General features: G+C 45.3%; 2 protein-coding genes across 2 annotated transcripts in view; one reads left to right on the plus strand and one right to left on the minus strand.

Annotated features, from left to right (window-relative positions):
• kiss2 (kisspeptin 2) overlaps positions 1-16521 on the minus strand; it is a 30719-nt gene extending 14198 nt beyond the window's left edge. Inside the window, exon 1 of the mRNA XM_060903494.1 lies at positions 16446-16521. Within this exon, the coding sequence (XP_060759477.1) occupies positions 16446-16521 (76 nt within the window). The remainder of the gene's footprint in view (positions 1-16445) is intronic.
• Positions 16522-18187: 1666 nt separating this feature from the next.
• The window catches only part of gys2 (glycogen synthase 2), a 100227-nt gene continuing 93498 nt past the window's right edge, over positions 18188-24916 (plus strand). Inside the window, exons 1-2 of the mRNA XM_060903731.1 lie at positions 18188-18308; positions 19348-19529. Of these exons, the coding sequence (XP_060759714.1) occupies positions 18188-18308; positions 19348-19529 (303 nt within the window). The remainder of the gene's footprint in view (positions 18309-19347; positions 19530-24916) is intronic.

The following is a 24916-nucleotide window of genomic DNA, read 5'->3' on the forward strand; positions in this document are numbered from 1 at the left end:
TGTCTGAGTGTGAGTGTGTGTCTGAGAGTGAGAGTGTGTCTGAGTGTGAGAGTGTGTCTGAGAGTGTGTCTGAGTGTGTGTGTGTCTGAGTGTGTGTGTGTCTGAATGTGAGTGTGTCTGAGTGTGAGAGTGTGTCTGAGTGTGAGTGTGTTTCTGAGAGTGTGTGTGTGTGTGTGTGTGTCTGAGTGTGAGTGTGTTTCTGAGAGTGTGTGTGTGTCTGAGTGTGAGTGTGTGTGTCTGAGTGTGAGTGTGTGTCTGAGAGTGTGTCTGAGTGTGAGTGTGTGTCTGAGTGTGAGAGTGTGTCTGAGTGTGTGTGTCTGAGTGTGGGTGTGTTTCTGAGAGTGAGTGTGTGTCTGAGAGTGTGTTTGAGTGTGAGTGTATGTCTGAGAGTGTGTCTGAGAGTGAGAGTGTGTCTGAGAGTGTGTCTGAGAGTGAGTGTGTGTCTGAGTGTGAGTGTGTCTGAAAATGAGTGTGAGTGTGTCTGAGTGTGAGAGTGTGTCTGAGAGTGTGTGTATCTGAGTGTGAGTGTCTGAGAGTGTGTCTGAGTGTGAGAGTGTGTCTGAGTGTGAGTGTCTGAGTGTGTGTGTCTGAGTGTGTGTGCCTGAGAGTGTGTCTGAGAGTGAGTGTGTGTCTGAGAGTGTGTGTATCTGAGTGTGTGTGTCTGAGAGTGAGTGTGTGTCTGAGAGTGTGTCTGAGAGTGAGTGTGTGTCTGAGAGTGTCTGAGAGTGTGTGTATCTGAGTGTGTGTGTCTCTGAGTGTGTGTGTCTGAGAGTGAGTGTGTGTCTGAGAGGGTGTCTGAGTGTGAGTGTGTGTCTGAGTGTGTGTCTGAGTGTGAGTGTGTGTCTGAGAGTGTGTCTGAGAGTGAGTGTGTGTCTGAGAGTGTGTCTGAGAGTGAGTGTGTGTCTGAGAGTGTGTCTGAGAGTGAGTGTGTGTCTGAGAGTGTGTCTGAGTGTGAGTGTGTGTCTGAGAGTGTGGCTGAGTGTGAGTGTGTGTCTGAGTGTGTGTCTGAGTGTGAGTGTGTGTCTGAGAGTGTGTCTGAGAGTGAGTGTGTGTCTGAGAGTGTGTCTGAGAGTGAGTGTGTGTCTGAGAGTGTGTCTGAGTGTGAGTGTGTGGCTGAGTGTGAGTGTGTGTCTGAGAGTGAGTGTGTGTCTGAGAGTGAGTGTGTGTCTGAGAGTGAGTGTGTATCTGAGTGTGTGTGTCTGAGTGTGTGTCTGAGAGTGTGTCTGAGAGTGAGTGTGTGTCTGAGCGTGAGTGTGTCTGAAAATGAGTGTGAGTGTGTCTGAGTGTGAGAGTGTGTCTGAGAGTGTATCTGAGTGTGTGTGTGTCTGAGAGTGAGAGTGTGTCTGAGAGTGAGAGTGTGTCTGAGTGTGAGAGTGTGTCTGAGTGTGTCTGAGTGTGAGAGTGTGTCTGAGTGTGAGTGTGTGTCTGAGAGTGAGAGTGTGTCTGAGTGTGAGAGTGTGTCTGAGAGTGTGTCTGAGTGTGAGAGTGTGTCTGAGTGTGAGAGTGTGTCTGAGTGTGAGTGTGTGTCTCAGAGTGAGAGTGTGTCTGAGTGTGAGTGTGTTTCTGAGAGTGTGTGTGTGTCTGAGTGTGAGTGTGTGTGTCTGAGTGTGAGTGTGTGTCTGAGAGTGTGTCTGAGTGTGAGAGTGTGTCTGAGAGTGTGTCTGAGAGTGTGTGTGTCTGAGAGTGTGTGTGTCTGAGTGTGAGTGTGTCTGAGTGTGAGAGTGTTTCTGAGAGTGTGTGTGTGTCTGAGTGTGAGAGTGTGTCTGAGTGTGAGTGTGTGTGTCTGAGTGTGAGTGTGTGTCTGAGAGTGAGTGTGTGTCTGAGAGTGTGTCTGAGAGTGAGTGTGTGTCTGAGAGTGTGTCTGAGAGTGAGTGTGTGTCTGAGAGTGTGTCTGAGTGTGAGTGTGTGTCTGAGAGTGTGTCTGAGTGTGAGTGTGTGTCTGAGTGTGAGTGTGTGTCTGAGAGTGAGTGTGTGTCTGAGAGTGAGTGTGTGTCTGAGAGTGTGTCTGAGAGTGAGTGTGTGTCTGAGAGTGTGTCTGAGAGTGAGTGTGTGTCTGAGAGTGTGTCTGAGTGTGAGTGTGTGTCTGAGAGTGTGTCTGAGTGTGAGTGTGTGTCTGAGTGTGAGTGTGTGTCTGAGAGTGAGTGTGTGTCTGAGAGTGAGTGTGTGTATCTCAGTGTGTGTGTCTGAGTGTGAGTGTGTGTCTGAGTGTGAGTGTGTGTCTGAGAGTGAGTGTGTGTCTGAGAGTGAGTGTGTATCTGAGTGTGTGTATCTCAGTGTGTGTGTCTGAGTGTGTGTGTCTGAGAGTGTGTCTGAGAGTGAGTGTGTGTCTGAGCGTGAGTGTGTCTGAAAATGAGTGTGAGTGTGTCTGAGTGTGAGAGTGTGTCTGAGTGTGTGTGTCTGAGTGTGTGTGTCTGAGTGTGTGTGTCTGAGAGTGTGTCTGAGAGTGAGTGTGTGTCTGAGCATGAGTGTGTCTGAAAATGAGTGTGTGTCTGAGTGTGAGAGTGTGTCTGAGTGTGAGTGTGTTTCTGAGAGTGTGTCTGTGTCTGAGTGTGAGTGTGTGTCTGAGTGTGTGTGTCTGAGCATGAGTGTGTCTGAAAATGAGTGTGTGTCTGAGTGTGAGAGTGTGTCTGAGAGTGAGTGTGTGTCTGAGTGTGAGTGTGTGTCTGAGAGTGTGTGTATCTGAGTGTGTGTGTCTGAGTGTGTGTATCTCAGTGTGTGTGTCTGAGTGTGAGAGTGTGTCTGAGTGTGAGTGTGTGTCTGAGAGTGTGTGTATCTGAGTGTGTGTGTCTGAGTGTGTGTGCCTGAGAGTGTGTCTGAGAGTGTGTGTGTCTGAGAGTGTGTGTATCTGAGTGTGTGTGTCTGAGAGTGAGTGTGTGTCTGAGAGTGTGTGTCTGAGAGTGTGTCTGAGAGTGAGTGTGTGTCTGAGAGTGTCTGAAAGTGTGTGTATCTGAGTGTGTGTGTGTCTGAGTGTGAGTGTGTGTCTGAGTGTGTGTCTGAGTGTGAGTGTGTGTCTGAGAGTGTGTCTGAGAGTGAGTGTGTGTCTGAGAGTGTGTCTGAGAGTGAGTGTGTGTCTGAGAGTGTGTCTGAGTGTGAGTGTGTGTCTGAGAGTGTGTCTGAGTGTGTGTGTCTGAGAGTGTGGCTGAGTGTGAGTGTGTGTCTGAGTGTGTGTCTGAGTGTGAGTGTGTGTCTGAGAGTGTGTCTGAGAGTGAGTGTGTGTCTGAGAGTGTGTCTGAGTGTGAGTGTGTGGCTGAGTGTGTGTATCTGAGTGTGTGTGTGTCTGAGTGTGAGTGTGTGTCTGAGTGTGTGTCTGAGTGTGAGTGTGTGTCTGAGAGTGTGTCTGAGAGTGAGTGTGTGTCTGAGAGTGTGTCTGAGAGTGAGTGTGTGTCTGAGTGTGAGTGTGTGTCTGAGTGTGTGTCTGAGTGTGAGTGTGTGTCTGAGTGTGTGTCTGAGAGTGAGTGTGTGTCTGAGAGTGTGTCTGAGAGTGAGTGTGTGTCTGAGAGTGTGTCTGAGTGTGAGTGTGTGTCTGAGAGTGTGTCTGAGTGTGTGTGTCTGAGAGTGTGTCTGAGAGTGAGTGTGTGTCTGAGAGTGTGTCTGAGTGTGAGTGTGTGGCTGAGTGTGTGTCTGAGTGTGAGTGTGTATCTGAGTGTGTGTGTCTGAGTGTGTGTCTGAGTTTGTGTCTGAGAGTGAGTGTGTGTCTGAGAGTGAGTGTGTATCTGAGTGTGTGTGTCTGAGAGTGTGTCTGAGAGTGAGTGTGTGTCTGAGCGTGAGTGTGTCTGAGTGTGAGAGTGTGTCTGAGAGTGTGTCTGAGTGTGAGTGTGTGTCTGAGAGTGAGAGTGTGTCTGAGTGTGAGAGTGTGTCTGAGTGTGAGAGTGTGTCTGAGTGTGAGTGTGTGTCTGAGAGTGAGAGTGTGTCTGAGAGTGAGAGTGTGTCTGAGTGTGAGAGTGTGTCTGAGAGTGTGTCTGAGTGTGAGAGTGTGTCTGAGTGTGAGAGTGTGTCTGAGTGTGAGTGTGTGTCTGAGAGTGAGAGTGTGTCTGAGAGTGAGAGTGTGTCTGAGAGTGAGAGTGTGTCTGAGTGTGAGAGTGTGTCTGAGTGTGAGTGTGTGTCTGAGTGTGAGTGTGTGTCTGAGTGTGAGAGTGTGTCTGAGTGTGAGAGTGTGTCTGAGAGTGTGTCTGAGTGTGTGTGTGTCTGAGTGTGTGTGTGTCTGAATGTGAGTGTGTCTGAGTGTGAGAGTGTGTCTGAGTGTGAGTGTGTTTCTGAGAGTGTGTGTGTGTGTGTGTGTGTGTGTGTGTGTGTGTGTGTGTGTGTCTGAGTGTGAGTGTGTTTCTGAGAGTGTGTGTGTGTCTGAGTGTGAGTGTGTGTGTCTGAGTGTGAGTGTGTGTCTGAGAGTGTGTCTGAGTGTGAGTGTGTGCCTGAGAGTGTGTCTGAGTGTGAGTGTGTGTCTGAGAGTGTGTCTGAGTGTGAGTGTGTGTCTGAGTGTGAGTGTGTGTCTGAGAGTGTGTCTGAGAGTGAGTGTGTGTCTGAGAGTGTGTCTGAGAGTGAGTGTGTGTCTGAGAGTGTGTCTGAGTGTGAGTGTGTGTCTGAGAGTGTGTCTGAGTGTGAGTGTGTGTCTGAGTGTGAGTGTGTGTCTGAGAGTGAGTGTGTGTCTGAGAGTGAGTGTGTATCTGAGTGTGTGTATCTGAGTGTGTGTGTCTGAGTGTGTGTGTCTGAGAGTGTGTCTGAGAGTGAGTGTGTGTCTGAGCGTGAGTGTGTCTGAAAATGAGTGTGAGTGTGTCTGAGTGTGAGAGTGTGTCTGAGTGTGAGTGTGTTTCTGAGAGTGTCTGTGTCTGAGTGTGAGTGTGTGTCTGAGTGTGTGTCTGAGTGTGAGTGTGTGTCTGAGAGTGTGTCTGAGTGTGAGTGTGTGTCTGAGAGTGTGTCTGAGTGTGAGTGTGTGTCTGAGTGTGAGTGTGTGTCTGAGAGTGTGTCTGAGAGTGAGTGTGTGTCTGAGAGTGTGTCTGAGAGTGAGTGTGTGTCTGAGAGTGTGTCTGAGTGTGAGTGTGTGTCTGAGAGTGTGTCTGAGTGTGAGTGTGTGTCTGAGTGTGAGTGTGTGTCTGAGAGTGAGTGTGTGTCTGAGAGTGAGTGTGTATCTGAGTGTGTGTATCTCAGTGTGTGTGTCTGAGTGTGTGTGTCTGAGAGTGTGTCTGAGTTTGTGTCTGAGAGTGAGTGTGTGTCTGAGAGTGAGTGTGTATCTGAGTGTGTGTGTCTGAGTGTGTGTGTCTGAGAGTGTGTCTGAGAGTGAGTGTGTGTCTGAGCGTGAGTGTGTCTGAGTGTGAGAGTGTGTCTGAGAGTGTGTCTGAGTGTGAGTGTGTGTCTGAGAGTGAGAGTGTGTCTGAGTGTGAGAGTGTGTCTGAGTGTGAGAGTGTGTCTGAGTGTGAGTGTGTGTCTGAGAGTGAGAGTGTGTCTGAGAGTGTGTCTGAGAGTGTGTCTGAGTGTGAGAGTGTGTCTGAGTGTGAGAGTGTGTCTGAGTGTGAGTGTGTGTCTGAGAGTGAGAGTGTGTCTGAGAGTGAGAGTGTGTCTGAGTGTGAGAGTGTGTCTGAGTGTGAGTGTGTGTCTGAGTGTGAGTGTGTGTCTGAGAGTGAGAGTGTGTCTGAGTGTGAGAGTGTGTCTGAGAGTGTGTCTGAGTGTGTGTGTGTCTGAGTGTGTGTGTGTCTGAATGTGAGTGTGTCTGAGTGTGAGAGTGTGTCTGAGTGTGAGTGTGTTTCTGAGAGTGTGTGTGTGTGTGTGTGTGTCTGAGTGTGAGTGTGTTTCTGAGAGTGTGTGTGTGTCTGAGTGTGAGTGTGTGTGTCTGAGTGTGAGTGTGTGTCTGAGAGTGTGTCTGAGTGTGAGTGTGTGTCTGAGTGTGAGAGTGTGTCTGAGTGTGTGTGTCTGAGTGTGGGTGTGTTTCTGAGAGTGAGTGTGTGTCTGAGAGTGTGTTTGAGTGTGAGTGTATGTCTGAGAGTGTGTCTGAGAGTGAGAGTGTGTCTGAGAGTGTGTCTGAGAGTGAGTGTGTGTCTGAGTGTGAGTGTGTCTGAAAATGAGTGTGAGTGTGTCTGAGTGTGAGAGTGTGTCTGAGAGTGTGTGTATCTGAGTGTGAGTGTCTGAGAGTGTGTCTGAGTGTGAGAGTGTGTCTGAGTGTGAGTGTCTGAGTGTGTGTGTCTGAGTGTGTGTGCCTGAGAGTGTGTCTGAGAGTGAGTGTGTGTCTGAGAGTGTGTGTATCTGAGTGTGTGTGTCTGAGAGTGAGTGTGTGTCTGAGAGTGTGTCTGAGAGTGAGTGTGTGTCTGAGAGTGTCTGAGAGTGTGTGTATCTGAGTGTGTGTGTCTCTGAGTGTGTGTGTCTGAGAGTGAGTGTGTGTCTGAGAGGGTGTCTGAGTGTGAGTGTGTGTCTGAGTGTGTGTCTGAGTGTGAGTGTGTGTCTGAGAGTGTGTCTGAGAGTGAGTGTGTGTCTGAGAGTGTGTCTGAGAGTGAGTGTGTGTCTGAGAGTGTGTCTGAGAGTGAGTGTGTGTCTGAGAGTGTGTCTGAGTGTGAGTGTGTGTCTGAGAGTGTGGCTGAGTGTGAGTGTGTGTCTGAGTGTGTGTCTGAGTGTGAGTGTGTGTCTGAGAGTGTGTCTGAGAGTGAGTGTGTGTCTGAGAGTGTGTCTGAGAGTGAGTGTGTGTCTGAGAGTGTGTCTGAGTGTGAGTGTGTGGCTGAGTGTGAGTGTGTGTCTGAGAGTGAGTGTGTGTCTGAGAGTGAGTGTGTGTCTGAGAGTGAGTGTGTATCTGAGTGTGTGTGTCTGAGTGTGTGTCTGAGAGTGTGTCTGAGAGTGAGTGTGTGTCTGAGCGTGAGTGTGTCTGAAAATGAGTGTGAGTGTGTCTGAGTGTGAGAGTGTGTCTGAGAGTGTATCTGAGTGTGTGTGTGTCTGAGAGTGAGAGTGTGTCTGAGAGTGAGAGTGTGTCTGAGTGTGAGAGTGTGTCTGAGTGTGTCTGAGTGTGAGAGTGTGTCTGAGTGTGAGTGTGTGTCTGAGAGTGAGAGTGTGTCTGAGTGTGAGAGTGTGTCTGAGAGTGTGTCTGAGTGTGAGAGTGTGTCTGAGTGTGAGAGTGTGTCTGAGTGTGAGTGTGTGTCTCAGAGTGAGAGTGTGTCTGAGTGTGAGTGTGTTTCTGAGAGTGTGTGTGTGTCTGAGTGTGAGTGTGTGTGTCTGAGTGTGAGTGTGTGTCTGAGAGTGTGTCTGAGTGTGAGAGTGTGTCTGAGAGTGTGTCTGAGAGTGTGTGTGTCTGAGAGTGTGTGTGTCTGAGTGTGAGTGTGTCTGAGTGTGAGAGTGTTTCTGAGAGTGTGTGTGTGTCTGAGTGTGAGAGTGTGTCTGAGTGTGAGTGTGTGTGTCTGAGTGTGAGTGTGTGTCTGAGAGTGAGTGTGTGTCTGAGAGTGTGTCTGAGAGTGAGTGTGTGTCTGAGAGTGTGTCTGAGAGTGAGTGTGTGTCTGAGAGTGTGTCTGAGTGTGAGTGTGTGTCTGAGAGTGTGTCTGAGTGTGAGTGTGTGTCTGAGTGTGAGTGTGTGTCTGAGAGTGAGTGTGTGTCTGAGAGTGAGTGTGTGTCTGAGAGTGTGTCTGAGAGTGAGTGTGTGTCTGAGAGTGTGTCTGAGAGTGAGTGTGTGTCTGAGAGTGTGTCTGAGTGTGAGTGTGTGTCTGAGAGTGTGTCTGAGTGTGAGTGTGTGTCTGAGTGTGAGTGTGTGTCTGAGAGTGAGTGTGTGTCTGAGAGTGAGTGTGTGTATCTCAGTGTGTGTGTCTGAGTGTGAGTGTGTGTCTGAGTGTGAGTGTGTGTCTGAGAGTGAGTGTGTGTCTGAGAGTGAGTGTGTATCTGAGTGTGTGTATCTCAGTGTGTGTGTCTGAGTGTGTGTGTCTGAGAGTGTGTCTGAGAGTGAGTGTGTGTCTGAGCGTGAGTGTGTCTGAAAATGAGTGTGAGTGTGTCTGAGTGTGAGAGTGTGTCTGAGTGTGTGTGTCTGAGTGTGTGTGTCTGAGTGTGTGTGTCTGAGAGTGTGTCTGAGAGTGAGTGTGTGTCTGAGCATGAGTGTGTCTGAAAATGAGTGTGTGTCTGAGTGTGAGAGTGTGTCTGAGTGTGAGTGTGTTTCTGAGAGTGTGTCTGTGTCTGAGTGTGAGTGTGTGTCTGAGTGTGTGTGTCTGAGCATGAGTGTGTCTGAAAATGAGTGTGTGTCTGAGTGTGAGAGTGTGTCTGAGAGTGAGTGTGTGTCTGAGTGTGAGTGTGTGTCTGAGAGTGTGTGTATCTGAGTGTGTGTGTCTGAGTGTGTGTATCTCAGTGTGTGTGTCTGAGTGTGAGAGTGTGTCTGAGTGTGAGTGTGTGTCTGAGAGTGTGTGTATCTGAGTGTGTGTGTCTGAGTGTGTGTGCCTGAGAGTGTGTCTGAGAGTGTGTGTGTCTGAGAGTGTGTGTATCTGAGTGTGTGTGTCTGAGAGTGAGTGTGTGTCTGAGAGTGTGTGTCTGAGAGTGTGTCTGAGAGTGAGTGTGTGTCTGAGAGTGTCTGAAAGTGTGTGTATCTGAGTGTGTGTGTGTCTGAGTGTGAGTGTGTGTCTGAGTGTGTGTCTGAGTGTGAGTGTGTGTCTGAGAGTGTGTCTGAGAGTGAGTGTGTGTCTGAGAGTGTGTCTGAGAGTGAGTGTGTGTCTGAGAGTGTGTCTGAGTGTGAGTGTGTGTCTGAGAGTGTGTCTGAGTGTGTGTGTCTGAGAGTGTGGCTGAGTGTGAGTGTGTGTCTGAGTGTGTGTCTGAGTGTGAGTGTGTGTCTGAGAGTGTGTCTGAGAGTGAGTGTGTGTCTGAGAGTGTGTCTGAGTGTGAGTGTGTGGCTGAGTGTGTGTATCTGAGTGTGTGTGTGTCTGAGTGTGAGTGTGTGTCTGAGTGTGTGTCTGAGTGTGAGTGTGTGTCTGAGAGTGTGTCTGAGAGTGAGTGTGTGTCTGAGAGTGTGTCTGAGAGTGAGTGTGTGTCTGAGTGTGAGTGTGTGTCTGAGTGTGTGTCTGAGTGTGAGTGTGTGTCTGAGTGTGTGTCTGAGAGTGAGTGTGTGTCTGAGAGTGTGTCTGAGAGTGAGTGTGTGTCTGAGAGTGTGTCTGAGTGTGAGTGTGTGTCTGAGAGTGTGTCTGAGTGTGTGTGTCTGAGAGTGTGTCTGAGAGTGAGTGTGTGTCTGAGAGTGTGTCTGAGTGTGAGTGTGTGGCTGAGTGTGTGTCTGAGTGTGAGTGTGTATCTGAGTGTGTGTGTCTGAGTGTGTGTCTGAGTTTGTGTCTGAGAGTGAGTGTGTGTCTGAGAGTGAGTGTGTATCTGAGTGTGTGTGTCTGAGAGTGTGTCTGAGAGTGAGTGTGTGTCTGAGCGTGAGTGTGTCTGAGTGTGAGAGTGTGTCTGAGAGTGTGTCTGAGTGTGAGTGTGTGTCTGAGAGTGAGAGTGTGTCTGAGTGTGAGAGTGTGTCTGAGTGTGAGAGTGTGTCTGAGTGTGAGTGTGTGTCTGAGAGTGAGAGTGTGTCTGAGAGTGAGAGTGTGTCTGAGTGTGAGAGTGTGTCTGAGAGTGTGTCTGAGTGTGAGAGTGTGTCTGAGTGTGAGAGTGTGTCTGAGTGTGAGTGTGTGTCTGAGAGTGAGAGTGTGTCTGAGAGTGAGAGTGTGTCTGAGAGTGAGAGTGTGTCTGAGTGTGAGAGTGTGTCTGAGTGTGAGTGTGTGTCTGAGTGTGAGTGTGTGTCTGAGTGTGAGAGTGTGTCTGAGTGTGAGAGTGTGTCTGAGAGTGTGTCTGAGTGTGTGTGTGTCTGAGTGTGTGTGTGTCTGAATGTGAGTGTGTCTGAGTGTGAGAGTGTGTCTGAGTGTGAGTGTGTTTCTGAGAGTGTGTGTGTGTGTGTGTGTGTGTGTGTGTGTGTGTGTGTGTGTGTCTGAGTGTGAGTGTGTTTCTGAGAGTGTGTGTGTGTCTGAGTGTGAGTGTGTGTGTCTGAGTGTGAGTGTGTGTCTGAGAGTGTGTCTGAGTGTGAGTGTGTGCCTGAGAGTGTGTCTGAGTGTGAGTGTGTGTCTGAGAGTGTGTCTGAGTGTGAGTGTGTGTCTGAGTGTGAGTGTGTGTCTGAGAGTGTGTCTGAGAGTGAGTGTGTGTCTGAGAGTGTGTCTGAGAGTGAGTGTGTGTCTGAGAGTGTGTCTGAGTGTGAGTGTGTGTCTGAGAGTGTGTCTGAGTGTGAGTGTGTGTCTGAGTGTGAGTGTGTGTCTGAGAGTGAGTGTGTGTCTGAGAGTGAGTGTGTATCTGAGTGTGTGTATCTGAGTGTGTGTGTCTGAGTGTGTGTGTCTGAGAGTGTGTCTGAGAGTGAGTGTGTGTCTGAGCGTGAGTGTGTCTGAAAATGAGTGTGAGTGTGTCTGAGTGTGAGAGTGTGTCTGAGTGTGAGTGTGTTTCTGAGAGTGTCTGTGTCTGAGTGTGAGTGTGTGTCTGAGTGTGTGTCTGAGTGTGAGTGTGTGTCTGAGAGTGTGTCTGAGTGTGAGTGTGTGTCTGAGAGTGTGTCTGAGTGTGAGTGTGTGTCTGAGTGTGAGTGTGTGTCTGAGAGTGTGTCTGAGAGTGAGTGTGTGTCTGAGAGTGTGTCTGAGAGTGAGTGTGTGTCTGAGAGTGTGTCTGAGTGTGAGTGTGTGTCTGAGAGTGTGTCTGAGTGTGAGTGTGTGTCTGAGTGTGAGTGTGTGTCTGAGAGTGAGTGTGTGTCTGAGAGTGAGTGTGTATCTGAGTGTGTGTATCTCAGTGTGTGTGTCTGAGTGTGTGTGTCTGAGAGTGTGTCTGAGAGTGAGTGTGTGTCTGAGCGTGAGTGTGTCTGAAAATGAGTGTGAGTGTGTCTGAGTGTGAGAGTGTGTCTGAGTGTGAGTGTGTTTCTGAGAGTGTGTCTGTGTCTGAGTGTGAGTGTGTGTCTGACTGTGTGTGTCTGAGCGTGAGTGTGTCTGAAAATGAGTGTGTGTCTGAGTGTGAGTGTGAATGTGTTTCTGAGAGTGAGTGTCTGTGTGTGTGTCTGAGAGAGAGAGAGAGAGAGAGAGAGAGAGTGAGTGTGTGTGTGTGTGTGTGTGTGTGTGTGTGTGTGTGTGTGTGTGTGTGTGTGTGTCTGAGTGTGAGTGTGTGTGTGAGAGTGTGTCTGAGTGTGAGTGTGTTTCTGAGAGTGTGTGTGTCTGTGTGTGTGTCTGAGAGAGAGAGAGAGAGAGAGAGAGAGAGAGAGAGAGAGTGTGTGTCTGAGTGTGTGTCTGAATGTGAGTGTGTGTCTGAGTGTGTGTATGAGTGTGAGTGTGTGTCTGAGTGTGAGTGTGTGTCTGAGTGTGTCTGAGTGTGAGTGTGTGTCTGAGTGTGTCTGAGTGTGAGTGTGTGTCTGAGTGTGAGTGTGTGTCTGAGTGTGTCTGAGTGTGTGTCTGAGTGTGTGTCTGAGTGTGAGTGTGTGTCTGAGTGTGTCTGAGTGTGAGAGTGTCTGAGTGTGTGTCTGAGTGTGTGTCTGAGTGTGAGTGTGTGTCTGAGTGTGTCTGAGTGTGAGAGTGTCTGAGTGTGTGTCTGAGTGTGAGTGTGTGTCTGAGTGTGTCTGAGTGTGAGAGTGTCTGAGTGTGTGTCTGAGTGTGTGTCTGAGTGTGTCTGAGTGTGAGAGTGTCTGAGTGTGTGTCTGAGTGTGAGTGTGTGTCTGAGTGTGTCTGAGTGTGAGAGTGTCTGAGTGTGTGTCTGAGTGTGTGTGTCTGAGTGTGAGTGTGTGTCTGAGTGTGTGTCTGAATGTGAGTGTGTGTCTGAGTGTGTGTGTCTGAGTGTGAGTGTGTGTCTGAGTGTATCTGAGTGTGAGTGTGTGTCTGAGTGTGTGTCTGAATGTGTGTGTGTGTGTGTGTGTGTGTGTCTGAATGTGTGTCTGTGAGAGTGTGTGTGTGTGTGTGTGTGTGTGTGTGTCTCAGACTTTTACATTCTGAAGATTAGAATACAGGACATGGTTTATAATAGAAATCTGTAGAAGTCACATAACGTTACCTCCAGCAGATCCAACATACTGCTGATTATAAACTAAAAGACTCCCATGTGATGTGAATTTATGATCAGCTGTTTGCATCTCTCAATCTTTTCTACACACACACACACACATACACACACACACACACACACACACACACCCTCCCTGTTCTATTGAATTCATAGTGAATAAACTGTACACGAGAGTCTAATATGTGCTTTATTCAACTCAAAGTCTCCAAAGTCTCAAACACCATGGGGTGGGTGTACTTTTTTCTTCCTATTTTTCTTTTCTGAGCTGATTTCTCTTTCAAGTTCAAATTAAAAAAAATTGTTTTTGTTGCTAATGCAACAGGATCTGAAACATCAATGAAATCTCAAGAAAGCAATGAATTCATTCAATCATTAAAAATAAATGTGTAGATTGATTAAAATTAAATCCTTTTAACTCATCACTCTTGAATACTTGAGCATGTTTAAATATTGATCCTTTTTGACTTTCATTCAAGTAGATTGTTTTTCTCCATCCATACTTCTATTGCTTATAAATATATATAAATAAATATATAATTAAGCACCTACATTCACAACTTATTATCTTAAACACTTCTTGTTGGACCTCTGGGTTTTACATGTTGCTCTTTGTGTTCATCAGGATGTGGGATCACTCACTCACTAACAATTAATTAATTGATTGATTGATTACAGAACTGTGTGAAAATCTGATGCACCCTGTTTTATTTCTTTAGTAGAATCTTTCTTTGTGATGGATTTTTATTTCATGATTTCTACATTATGGAGTCAGTAGAAAAACATTTTAGATTCCAATCATTACATCATACTTGCCAACTTTTCAAAATTCTCACAGGGGAGAAAAGTGCATGAACGACATTTTCAATGGGACGAGGGTCTGATGCGCGGTTGAAATGATAAAAACAGTGGATCCCAATTAATTACAAACCATTTGAAATTTATACAATTCGAGTTTTTGAATTATTGATATTGTTCTATCAGTTACTGTAGGTTATGGGATTCCTGTATCAGGCATGAGAGAGCTCAGAGTGAAAAATCTGAAATAATACTCGTCTTGAATTTTAATATAATAACAATGAAAGGGAAGTCTTAAATCAGATTTTGAGCTGAAAAATCTCCTGCCTGAATATCGTATCCATACAGAGACCCACAGAAAATAACACAAGCGATGCTTTAGAAGGGGCGGCACGGTGGTGTAGTGGTTAGCACTGTCGCCTCACAGCAAGAAGGTTCTGGGTTCGAGCCCCGTGGCCGGCGAGGGCCTTTCTGTGTGGAGTTTGCATGTTCTCCCCGTGTCCGCGTGGGTTTCCTCCGGGTGCTCCGGTTTCCCCCACAGTCCAAAGACATGCAGGTTAGGTTAACTGGTGACTCTAAATTGAGCGTAGGTGTGAATGTGAGTGTGAATGGTTGTCTGTGTCTATGTGTCAGCCCTGTGATGACCTGGCGACTTGTCCAGGGTGAACCCCGCCTTTCGCCCGTAGTCAGCTGGGATAGGCTCCAGCTCACCCGCGACCCTGTAGAACAGGATAAAGCGGCTAGAGATAATGAGATGAGATGAGAGGGAGACTAGAAATCCTATCAAAATCCTGTCGCAATGCATCAAAGGAATTTGTTCATTTGCAAACTTTGACTGGAAGTTTTCAAACAAAATGTAAAAATGGCGCTATAAATCCTACCATACTATCAAAATCGACTCCACAAAGAAATTCACTCGAATGCAAAATTTTAGTCCAACCAAAATACACTCACTAGTAATCTTTCACTTAAAACCTCAAAACTCTATCAAAATCAATCACTTTCCAGATAATTCACTTGTAAACTTTCACTTAAAACTTTCAAACATAAATTCAACATAGCACTAAGACGCAACCACACTGTTCAAATACACTCACCAAACACATTCTCTGTCATGCAAAATTTCACTAAACACTTTAGAAGTTGTCCAGTTTGTTTCTGAAATGGTATGGAAGACTAGTTTAATTTCACATTCAAATGTGTAACTGGCTGGTCGAACATTTGCTTATCCATGGAAATTCATTCTCCCAGGCAACCTGGGATTTGCATTCATATTTTTGCCGTGTGGTATTGGGTTTAGTGGCCATGATGAAGGACTGCTTGTAAAAAATGTTGGACAGCCTGGGTGAATCCTACATTACGGAAGTGACTTTTGTTCTGTTCGTTGATTGGTTAAGAATCAGTTGATGTCAGCATCGTTTCTCATACGATTCTGATTAGACATAATTGGGAGTATTTTTAACTTGGCGGTAGGGATTTCCCCAAACCGGGAGATTATCCAGTTTTTAACAAATACGATCGGGAGGCGGAGGCTAAAATCAGGAGCCTCCCGCTGAAATTGGGAGGGTTGGCAAGTATGTTACTTTTCCAGAACAGAATTAAATCTGACAGATCAGTAAAGAAAGCAGCGTATTACAGCATAAAGAGACAGTTACAGAAGGCTGCTGGGTTTTGGTGTAAAATGAAGAAGTGAGTGTGACAGTCAGTCAAAGTGTCCAGAAGAACTGTGGCTGGTTCTGTAAGATGCTCAGGAAAACCTACAGATCATTTCCACATAAAACTGACCTCACTGGACCTGAGATTAGTGTTTATTTTAAAGCAAAACAAAAATTCATCACACCAAATACTGACATTATTTCATTTAATTAATTAATTAACATTTAATTTAATTATTTTTGAAGGCATCTCTGCATGTGTCCAAGACTTTTCCACAGAACTGAATAAACAGTGGAGTCTAAAAGTCTTACTGTGAATGAAAACGCTTGTATTTTCTAATTTACTACACGATGATCCTCAATAACCTGAGTGCAAAATAAAGTGCAATGTTAGAAATGTTTCCATGAATTTCAGAGGTTCAGAGTCCAACATGGACCCAAACACAAGTTAGTGTAAAACCTGTCTATATGTGTTATTAGATCAAATCCCATCAGCATGTTGTCTGGATACATGCATCAGTGAGTGAGATAAAGACTCAAGGAAAATTTAGGTATTTTGGACATCACAAATCTGCTGACATTTAAATATCCATCCATCCATCCATCCATCCGGCCATCCATCCACCCATTATCTGTAAGCACTTATCCTGTGCAGGGTCACGGGCGAGCTGGAGCACATCCCAGCTGGAGCCTAGACATTTAAACAGTGATGTAGAAATAATGCACAATCTTCAGTATCGAGCATTTCCTTCCTAAAATATTAAATAAAGGAAATGTTTTTCAAAGTGCTCTCACAGTAAAAGGTCTAACAGTAAAAGGAAGCTATTTCCCATTTTGCAGAAAGATAAGAAACTTGTGAGATAATAATGTTAATATTAACCCTTTCATGTACAGCGTCCACGCTCACAATAAGACACAATGTGCTGAGGTCTACTTTATAGGCAATAAAAACAAATATATAAAAATCAACTGGTGGTTTATAAATACAGTTCTGTGCAAAAGTCTTAGTCACATGTAAAGAAATGCTGTAGAACAAAAACGGCTTAAAAATAATGAAATGAAATGTTTCAACATTAAAAAAATACTATAAACAGTAATCAGTGAGCCGTAATAAATGAAATAAAGTCAGTATTTGGTGTGATGAATTTTTGCTTTGCTTTAAAAAAAACAGTAGTCTGAGGTCCAGTGAGTGCAGTTTTATGTGGAAATGATCTGTAGGTTTTCCTGAGCATCTTACAGAACCAGCCACAGTTCTTCTGCACACTTTGACTGTCACACTCACTTCTTCATTTTACACCAAAACCCAGCAGCCTTCATTATGCTTTCTTTTTTCATCTGAAAAATGCGCTCTTATGGAATATGATGCTCAGATACAAACTTTTTTTTCTGTAACATTTAATTTTATGCTGGGAAACACCCGTTTGGACTCTAAAATGGTTTGTACTGACCCAATAATGTAGGAGTCATGAAATAGAAATCTATAACAAAGTTTGGATGAAAAAAAGGTGACGACTTTTGCATAGTACTGTGTATATATATAAAGTTCTGTTCTTTTTCTCCTGCTCAAACTTCAGTTTAATTTACTGAGTTGAATATTTTTGGTTTGCAGAAATAAGTTGCAGCCTCCAAAAAAAGTGGAAAATCTACATAACCTAAAGTTTCTTTAAAATGACAGTTGAAGATCTCACTATTATAGAGATGATCACGACTTAAAGAGCATTTCCTTTATGTTTCCTTGCATTTGTAAAAAATTGTCACAGTCAACTGAATACATATTAAACAACAATTAAGCTCTTAAATTAAGCTATTAATAAATGGTCTATTTTATCTACTTCATGTATTTCAGTAATTACGCATGTAAATTACTGAAATACATGTAAAATCCTAAAATACTAATGTATGATATATAATATGTGTAATACTACATGTATAATGCTAAAATACTTTACATGTGTTGTGCTTCTGTGCCCCTTTGAATAAAGTGTTACCTTTCACTCCATCGTAGAAGTCTTTTACCTGGAATACTGACACGTGAGGATGCGTAGTGAGCCACCAGGACTGAGGTGAAGATGATCAGCACTTGGAGTTTCATACCTTCGGGTGATGGAGCTGATTCCTGGACAGAACCTCGTCTCTGATGAGAATAACGAGTCCATGTGAGAGTGTCCCTCAATATATAAGCACAGGGTGACATCTTTTACACACACACAAAGAGAGAGAGAGAGAGAGAGAGAGAGAGAGAGAGAGAGAGAGAGCGTGTGTGTGTGTGTGTGTGTGTGTGAGAGAGAGCTGTTTTTCTAACCTCAGCACAGCGACTCTCTCCTGTTTAGACCATTTGCTCTTGTCTTGGAAATGTTATTTTATTTATTTACCCACAGTCCTGTCAGAAAACAGGGTGATTATTTAAATTACTCTGATTTCACGTCATCATTGGGTGAAAAGTACAAAACACCAAACAGACAATAATGAATAAATGGAAAGCTTTTTACGCATCATCATCATCATCATCATCATCATCATCATCTCACACACACAGTGATTTTCTGGGAAATTTACTGAAACGTGGATAAAACAGTGTTATTATACCTATTACACTGTACTGCTGTTTACAGGCTGGAGGATTTGTATTTCTCCTTCTGCTTCTTTTTTTTATCCTATAAACTTTCCAATACAAATTGATACAAATATTCCGTCAAAAATGATTGGCACTGTCATAAACAGGAAAGCAGTTTATGATTTTCAACAAAACGCTGATTTCAAAATGAGAATGATTCGCCTCTACCTGTAACATCTTGCAGGGTTTTAGACACCAGGCCATGATCCTGGAAAATAAATGCAGAATAATTCAGGCTCAGGTTTGTACAAACATGAAATATGACTTTATACTACAGGGCTTTAACCTCCTGGCAGAGGCAGCCATGTTTTCTACAGTAACCACCAGACCACCAGAGGGCACTGTGATTTATCATTTGGTATAAAGATTTATGTAACGAACGTCAAAACGTCACAAAAAGTGGCGAATATGAAACAGTCGTATCAATCTGGGGCGCAAATGTGCAAAAAGAAAAACACAGAAGAGGAGAAACAGATCCGGAACAAAAATAAACACTAATTAAAAGGGTTTAGTCAATTTGTTTTTTTTCTTGCTTCCACAAAAATGGACTTATCAGAAAAACACAACAAAACAGAAACACTGTTTGTAAAATAATTTGTCTTCTACCAGGATTTTTAAAAATGTATCGTGAAATGAATCATACTAAAATTAATTTGTACAAAAAAAAGTAATTTTGTGTGATAGTATTTATTTGTTAGTTTGTTTTTGATTAATGTTTGCACACAGAAGCAGGGTTACACCCTTAAAAAATAAAACACTATCATGATTATACCTTCTTAAAAAAAAAAAAAAAAAAAAAAATATATATATATATATATATATATATATATATATATATATATATATATATATATATATACTGAAATAAATATTCTCTGATGGTAATATCAGCAAAAAAAGAAAGAAAAAGAAAAAAGAAAACAGTTTTGGCAGTGTGCCATGTCGATTCTTACCGTGATGTCAGCGACCTCAAGCCCAAAGTGCATCAGTGTTTGTTCAAGAGAACTAAAAGAGAAACGCACTTCAGTCCAAACTCCTCTGTGACTCTCGTCGATTAAGAGCCCGAAGCCCGGCTCTCGGAGCAGCTTCACTCGTGTCTTCCTGCCGGATTTCACCTGAATCAGTGTCTGGATTTTTTCCCATCATGCCCCTGAGCAGGTCTCTGTCCCTGAGCTCCCTGAGCGGCCTTCCTCTGTGGGAGGAAGAGGAGTTACCCGTGGAGGATCTGCTGCTCTTTGAGATAGCATGGGAAGTTACCAACAAAGGTGAGACACTTAAAACTGCGGCACTTAAAAACCAGACTTTTAATCATTTTCAAAATTTTATCTCAGAAAGTGTTCATTTAATTAAAGGCGTGTCGTCTCAGGCAACAGTCTTACTTTCTTTCCTGCATTTTGCTCTAAAACGAGTAGCTTGGGTTTTGTTGAGCATAAAATGATCAAAGACACAAAATATATTTCACCAGTATCCATGTTATTGTCAACATTAAGCACATTCTGATGAGTCACAAATTTATTTTTGAATGAATAATTTACTTTCAGTGTATAATTTGGGCACCATGGTTGTACTGTACTTACAAAGTGACCTTGAAACTCAATATCAATATGATAAAGTGCCCTTGAGGGTGCTGCTACAGTAGATAATGTGATAAAGTGCTGTCTAGGGTTTCTTTATGGTAGACAATCTTATAAAGTCCCTTCTGGAGTGCTCCTACATTAGATAAAGTGCCCTCTAAGTTATTTTTACATTAGATAGTGGGATAAAGTGCCCTCTATGGCATGCCCACATTTGATAATTTGATAAAGTGCCCTCTAGGGTACCTTTACAGTAGGTAATGTGATAAAGTGCCCTGTAGGGTATCTTTACATTTGATAATTTGATAACGCACCCTCTCGGGTACCTTTACAGTAGGTCATGGGATAAAGTGCCCTGTAGGGTTCCCCTACAGTAAATAATGTGATAAAGTGCCTTCTAGGCTGTCAGGACAATGGAGTAAATCTCATGCAGTGCCCTATAGGAAAAGTCCTAAGTATGAATTTAGTTGAAAACATAATGATGAGTCCTAACTGGTATCTAATAGGTGGTGTCCTGTTCTTTCTTTCTTTTTTTGCCCCACCCCTCAGGCAGTGTCTGCCCTTGTCATTCTAAATTAGACATCATGGACTAAATGTTGTCTGAGCACAGATTTATTCAGTCTGCTCCAAAATCAGTTACACTTGAGTGCATAAGTTTTTGTTCCCCTGCATACCAGATTGACTGAATCGGTCTTTCTTTTCCTCTTTGTTCCTCTCCCTTCTTCTCCAGTGGGAGGAATTTACACCGTCATCCAGACCAAAGCAAAGATCACAGTGGATGAATGGGGTGAGAACTTTTTCATGGTCGGCCCTTACTACGAACACAACTTCAAGACACAGGTGGAGAAGTGTGAGCCTCCGAATGCCGCTGTGAAAGCAGCCATGGAGTCCATTACGAACAACGCCTGTCAGGTAGATCAGTCTGTCATCAGACGACTGAGATTGGATTCGCATCCGATTTCAGTTTAACACCCAATCATTTCAGTGTAGCATTCAATCACGTCTGTTTAATATCTGATTACATCAGATTAGCATTCAATCATTTCACTTTGGCATCTGTTAACTGGCTGTACTGTACTTAGCGACATTAGCATAGTTTTCACTCATGCCAGATTTGACTACCAAGCCAAAATCTAAATATTACAAACCTACAGAGGTTACATGATGTTTTCAGGCAAAATGACATGGCTGCTTTAAAACAAAAAAAACATTTTAACAAGTTTTGAGAAATAAAAATGACTGACTAAATTTCACCAGTTACAAACATTTACTTTTAAATTCCTGATTTAATATATTTAAAACAAGAAAGTTTTTTTAACTTTCACTTGAGTCCATTTTTTCTACTAAGTTTGACACAGTAACTATATTCCCACTTCAGTGTAATTTCTCAGCAGGATTCACTGATTCACTCACTGCAGATGCATGAAATATGTAAATATAAATCTCCAGGTGCCTCTGAAGAGTGTGAGACTTTGAATAGAAATCAGTGGGCATTGACTCTTTTGGTTTGTTTGGAAATGGGTGATTTTCACAGTGCATGCCAGAAGATGGTGCTGAGAGACCTCGACACATCACAAACTCCTTTCACAAAAACGAGAGAGAGAGAGAGAGAGAGAGAGAGAGCGCCCATTCCCACTCTCAGTGAAAGCCATACATTTTCCAGTATCATGCTGGAATGGTGTCCTGTTGGAATGGGAGTAAAACAGCAAAGTTGGAACATTAATTTGATTTAGTGTGTAGGGGCACCGCATTGTTCATAATTCACAGCCAGCTATTAGGTGTTCAATTGAAATGATTGTTTCTGTCACGTCCTGCATTACCTGTTGAGTCGTTATTTTGCTCTTTATTGTGTCGCATTATGATGACGTTGGTTGGCGCGTCTAGACTTTTTCATATAAAACTGACATGCAGTAAGTTTTGAGAGGATTAAAGTTTTCCCAAGTTCAGGCTTTTAAACCCATCCGCTGTGTCTGTGTCTCCCCACTGTGTCAACAGCTTTACACTGGTGACCCAGACGACTCTTTGGACGGTAATCCTAAGAGGTTTTTTCTTTTCTTTTTTTTTTTTTTTACTATGATGGAGGCTAACGCTGTTGAGCTCAAGCTACCAGAGTTTTGGGAAGGTCATGTGGTGGTGTGGTTTGCTCAAGCGGAGGCTCAATTCACGATCAGACAGATAATGGACGATGCAACGAGATATTACTATGTGGTCGCAGCCCTGGGAAGCTCAACCGCTGTCAGAGTCATGAGTTTGCTGCAGAATCCTCCAGCTGAGGATAAATATGGCAGCCTTAAAGCGCTTTTGCTGGGGACTTTCGAACTGAACAATTCCGAACAAGCCCACCGTTTGCTTTCATTGAGCGGTTTGGGTGACACAAAGCCTTTGGAACTGATGGACCACATGCTGTCTCTCCTCGGCAAACATGAGCCTTGTTTTATCTTCAGGGAGCTCTTCCTTCAGCAGCTGCCAGGGGAGGTGAGATCGGCGCTTGCTGGTTCTTCCATCAGTGACCCGCGTGACCTGGCTAAGGAGGCAGATAAGTTTTTTTTTCTGTCATGCAGCACTGCAAGGCAGCTGTCCACCATTGTGCTGCAGAATCAGCGCCACCAGAGGGAGCTCTCATTGCTGCAGCGCAACAAAGGAAGCAAGGCCTGTGTTTCTACCATGCTCGTTTTGGGCCCAAGGCTACGACGTGCCGCCCACCCTGCAGCTTCAAGGCGTCGGGAAATGGGGGGCTGGTGCTCATTTACAGCAATGAGCGTCGGCTATGCAGGCGGTTTGCTGTTTGTCACAGATGCTGTTTCCAGACGTTGTTTCCTCTGTGACACAGGTGTGCAGGTAAGCATCTTGCCTGCTACCGACTTGGACATTCAGTAGGGTAAACAGGGTCCCATATTGGAGGCCGTGAACGATAGCTCCATCCAGACTTTCGGTGAGCGCAGCGCCATGGTGTCTTTCGGTGGACAACAGTTTACCTGGAACTTTGTAGTGGCAAGAGTGTCCACACCCCTACTGGGCACGGATTTCCTTTGCGCTCATGGCTTTCTGGTGGACATTAGAAACCGATGACTGATCAACACAGAGACTTTTACCTCACTCCCCTGCACACATAGCTGTTCCAGTTTGTCCCGTCTATCCAGCACTTTTGCGGCAAATGAGTTCTCACGCCTCCTGGGGGAGTTCCCCACCCTCACCCAACCAACTTTTTCATCCGGTGTGGTCAGACATGGTGTGGAGCACCACATCACAACCGTTGGTCCCCCGGTTCATGCGTGCTAGGCACTTGGATCCTGGGAAGCTCGCCATTGCCAAGGCAGAGTTTGAGATGCTGGAGCGCCTTGGCATCATACAGTGCTCTAACAGCCCTTGGGCATTCACCTCTTGAATGAGGCCATTACACCCAACTGCTACCCTGTTCCTCATATTCAGGACTTTTCTGCCTGGTTGGCTGGTAAGGTCATTTTTTCAAAGGTGGACCTCATCCGTGGTTATCACCAGGTGCCGCTGCATCCACAGGACATTTCCAAGACCACTGTCATCACTCCTTTTGGTTTGTTTGAATTCCTCCGCATGCCATTTGGGTTAAAAAACGCTGCTCAGACTTTTCAGTGACTCATGGACAGTGTTCTGCACGACCTGCTGTTTGTTTTTGTGTACTTGGATGACATTCTCATTGCTAGTACTTCCAAGGCTGACCACCTGGCACACCTCAGGGTTCTATTTCAGCGTTTGAGTGATCACGGACTGATCATCAACACAACCAAGTGCCAGTTTGGTTTGTCTGCCATTGATTTCCTTGGCCACCATGTCATGAGCAAGGGCGCAGCTCCACTGGCTGCGAAGGTGGAGGCCATATGCCAGTTCCTATGGCCGGTCATGGTGACTTTCTACCATCATTTCGTCCCACATGCAGCCCACCTCATGCGTCCCCTCTACGAAGCTCTTAAGGGTAAGGCTGCTAAGCACACAGTTGACTGGACAGAGGAAAGGACTCAGGCATTCATGGACACCAAGACAGCCTTGGCCAATGCCACCATGCTAGCACACCCGTCCCCGGATGCCCCTATTGCCATCACGACAGACACCTCTGACTATGCCGTCGGGGCCATCCATGAACAGCTAGTTGATGGCGCTTGGCAGCCACTGGCCTTTTTCAGCCGACAGTTGCACCCAGCTGAGAGGAAGTACAGCATGTTTGACCGAGAGTTGCTAGGCCTGTTCCTGGCCGTATGACACTTTTGTTTCCTGTTGGAAGGCCGAGCATTCACTGCTTTCGTGGACCACAAGCCCTTAACCTTTGCTATGGCCAAGGTTTCAGAGCCGTGGTCTTCCTGGCAGCAGTGTCAGCTTTCCTTTATTTCGGAGTTCACAACGGATATCCGTCATGTGGCAGGGAAGGATAATTGTGTGGCGGACTGTCTCTCTCATCAGTTTGCGGGGGCAGTGTATCTCGGGGTGGATTATGTCCGCATGGCGGCAGATCAGGTCCACGACGCTGATGTTCAGGCGTACAGGACTGCCATCAGTGGACTGCGTTTGGTGGATGTTCCTTTTGGCAATGCAGGTGTCACCCTGCTTTGTGATGTATCCACAGGTCAGACCCGACCCATTGTTCCTGGCAGTTGGCACAGGCAGGTGTTTGATGTGGTGCATGCCCTTTCCCACCCTGGCAGGAGAGCATCACAGAAGCTGGTGGCAGCAAAGTTTGTTTGGCATGGCCTCAGAAAGGATGTTTGTGACTGGGCCGCTGCCTGCCTCGAATGTCAGCAGGCTAAGGTGCACCATCACTCCAAAGCCCCTCTTGAAACCTTTCATGTCCCGGAGAGACATTTTGACCATGTACATGTGGACCTGGTGGGACCCTTGCCAACCTCCCGGGGCTTTACGCACCTGCTCACTGTGGTTGACCGCACCACTCGTTGGCCCGAAGCCATTCCACTCCAGTCCATCTCCACGGCTGATGTCACGCGGGCATTTCTGAGCACAAGGGTAGCCCATTTTGGCATCCCTTCTGACATAACATCAGACCGTGGCTCGCAGTTCACGTCAGAGTTATGGGTTGCAGTCACCAACAGCCTTGGAGTGCAGATACACCGCACCACAGCCTACCACCCACAAGCCAATGGACTATGTGAGTGGTTTCACCGTTCATTGAAAGCCACATTACGGGTAAGCCTCTGTGATGAAAGCTGGGTGGATCGTTTGCCTTGGGTAATGTTGGGGCTGCGGGCTGCTCCCAAAGAGGATCTACTTTCTTCTGCAGCCGAATTGGTCTATGGGCAGCCTCTGCGGGTGCTGGGCGATTTCTTGCCTGATGTTACCTGCCCATGGTCTGCTGGTCAGCAGCAGCAGGTGCACCTCCAAGGTGCCCAGGTTTATGCACCAGTGCCCACCTCTCAGCATGGCATGCCACGTTCACAGCTCTTACCAGGACTGCAGGATGCGGCATATGTTTTCATCCATCATGATGCTCACCACAGCCCCTTGTGCCCGCTCTCTGATGGTCCGTTCAGGGTGCTGGAAACGGGAGATAAATTTTTTTGTCATTGACGTCGGGGGCAAGCGAGATCGGGTGTCAGTGGATCGCCTTAAACCCACTCACTTGGACTTGGATTCTCCGGTGGTGGTTGCCCAGCCCCTGCGGCGGGGCCATCCGCCATCTACCACGCTTCCACAGTCCACAAACCCTGAACTTCCTGTTCCTGCAGCCCCAGTGCCTGAAGGCCAGAGTAGTTTTAGCCAAGCACTGCGCCCACCTCACCGGATGAACTTATCTGTCTTTGTGAATACTGGGGGGGCATGTGTAGGGGCCCCACATTGTTCATAATTCACAGCCAGCTATTAGGTGTTCAATTGAAATGATTGTTTCTGTCACGTCCTGCATTGCCTGTTGAGTCGTTGTTTTGCTCTTTACTGTGTCGTATTATGATGATGTTGGTTGGCGCGTCTAGAATTTTTCATATAAAACTGACATGCAGTAAGTTTTGAGAGGATTAAAGTTTTCCCAAGTTCAGGCTTTTAAACCCATCCGCTGTGTCTGTGTCTCCCCACTGTGTCAACAGCTTTACATTAGTAAGATTGGTAACACTTTATAATAACTATCCGTTATAACTAGTTATAATTATTTAATAGATCATTAGTAAACTGTTAATTAATGAGTTATTAATGACCCGTTAAGTGTCTGTTAATAGTTTGTTAAGGCTTTATAATGATGCCTTATAGATAGTTAATAGACCATTAATAAACTGTTAGTTAATGAGTTATAAATGACTTGTTAACTGTATGTTAATAATTTATAA

Source organism: Neoarius graeffei, chromosome 21 (genome assembly GCF_027579695.1).
Source record: "Neoarius graeffei isolate fNeoGra1 chromosome 21, fNeoGra1.pri, whole genome shotgun sequence".
Lineage (NCBI taxonomy): Eukaryota > Metazoa > Chordata > Actinopteri > Siluriformes > Ariidae > Neoarius > Neoarius graeffei.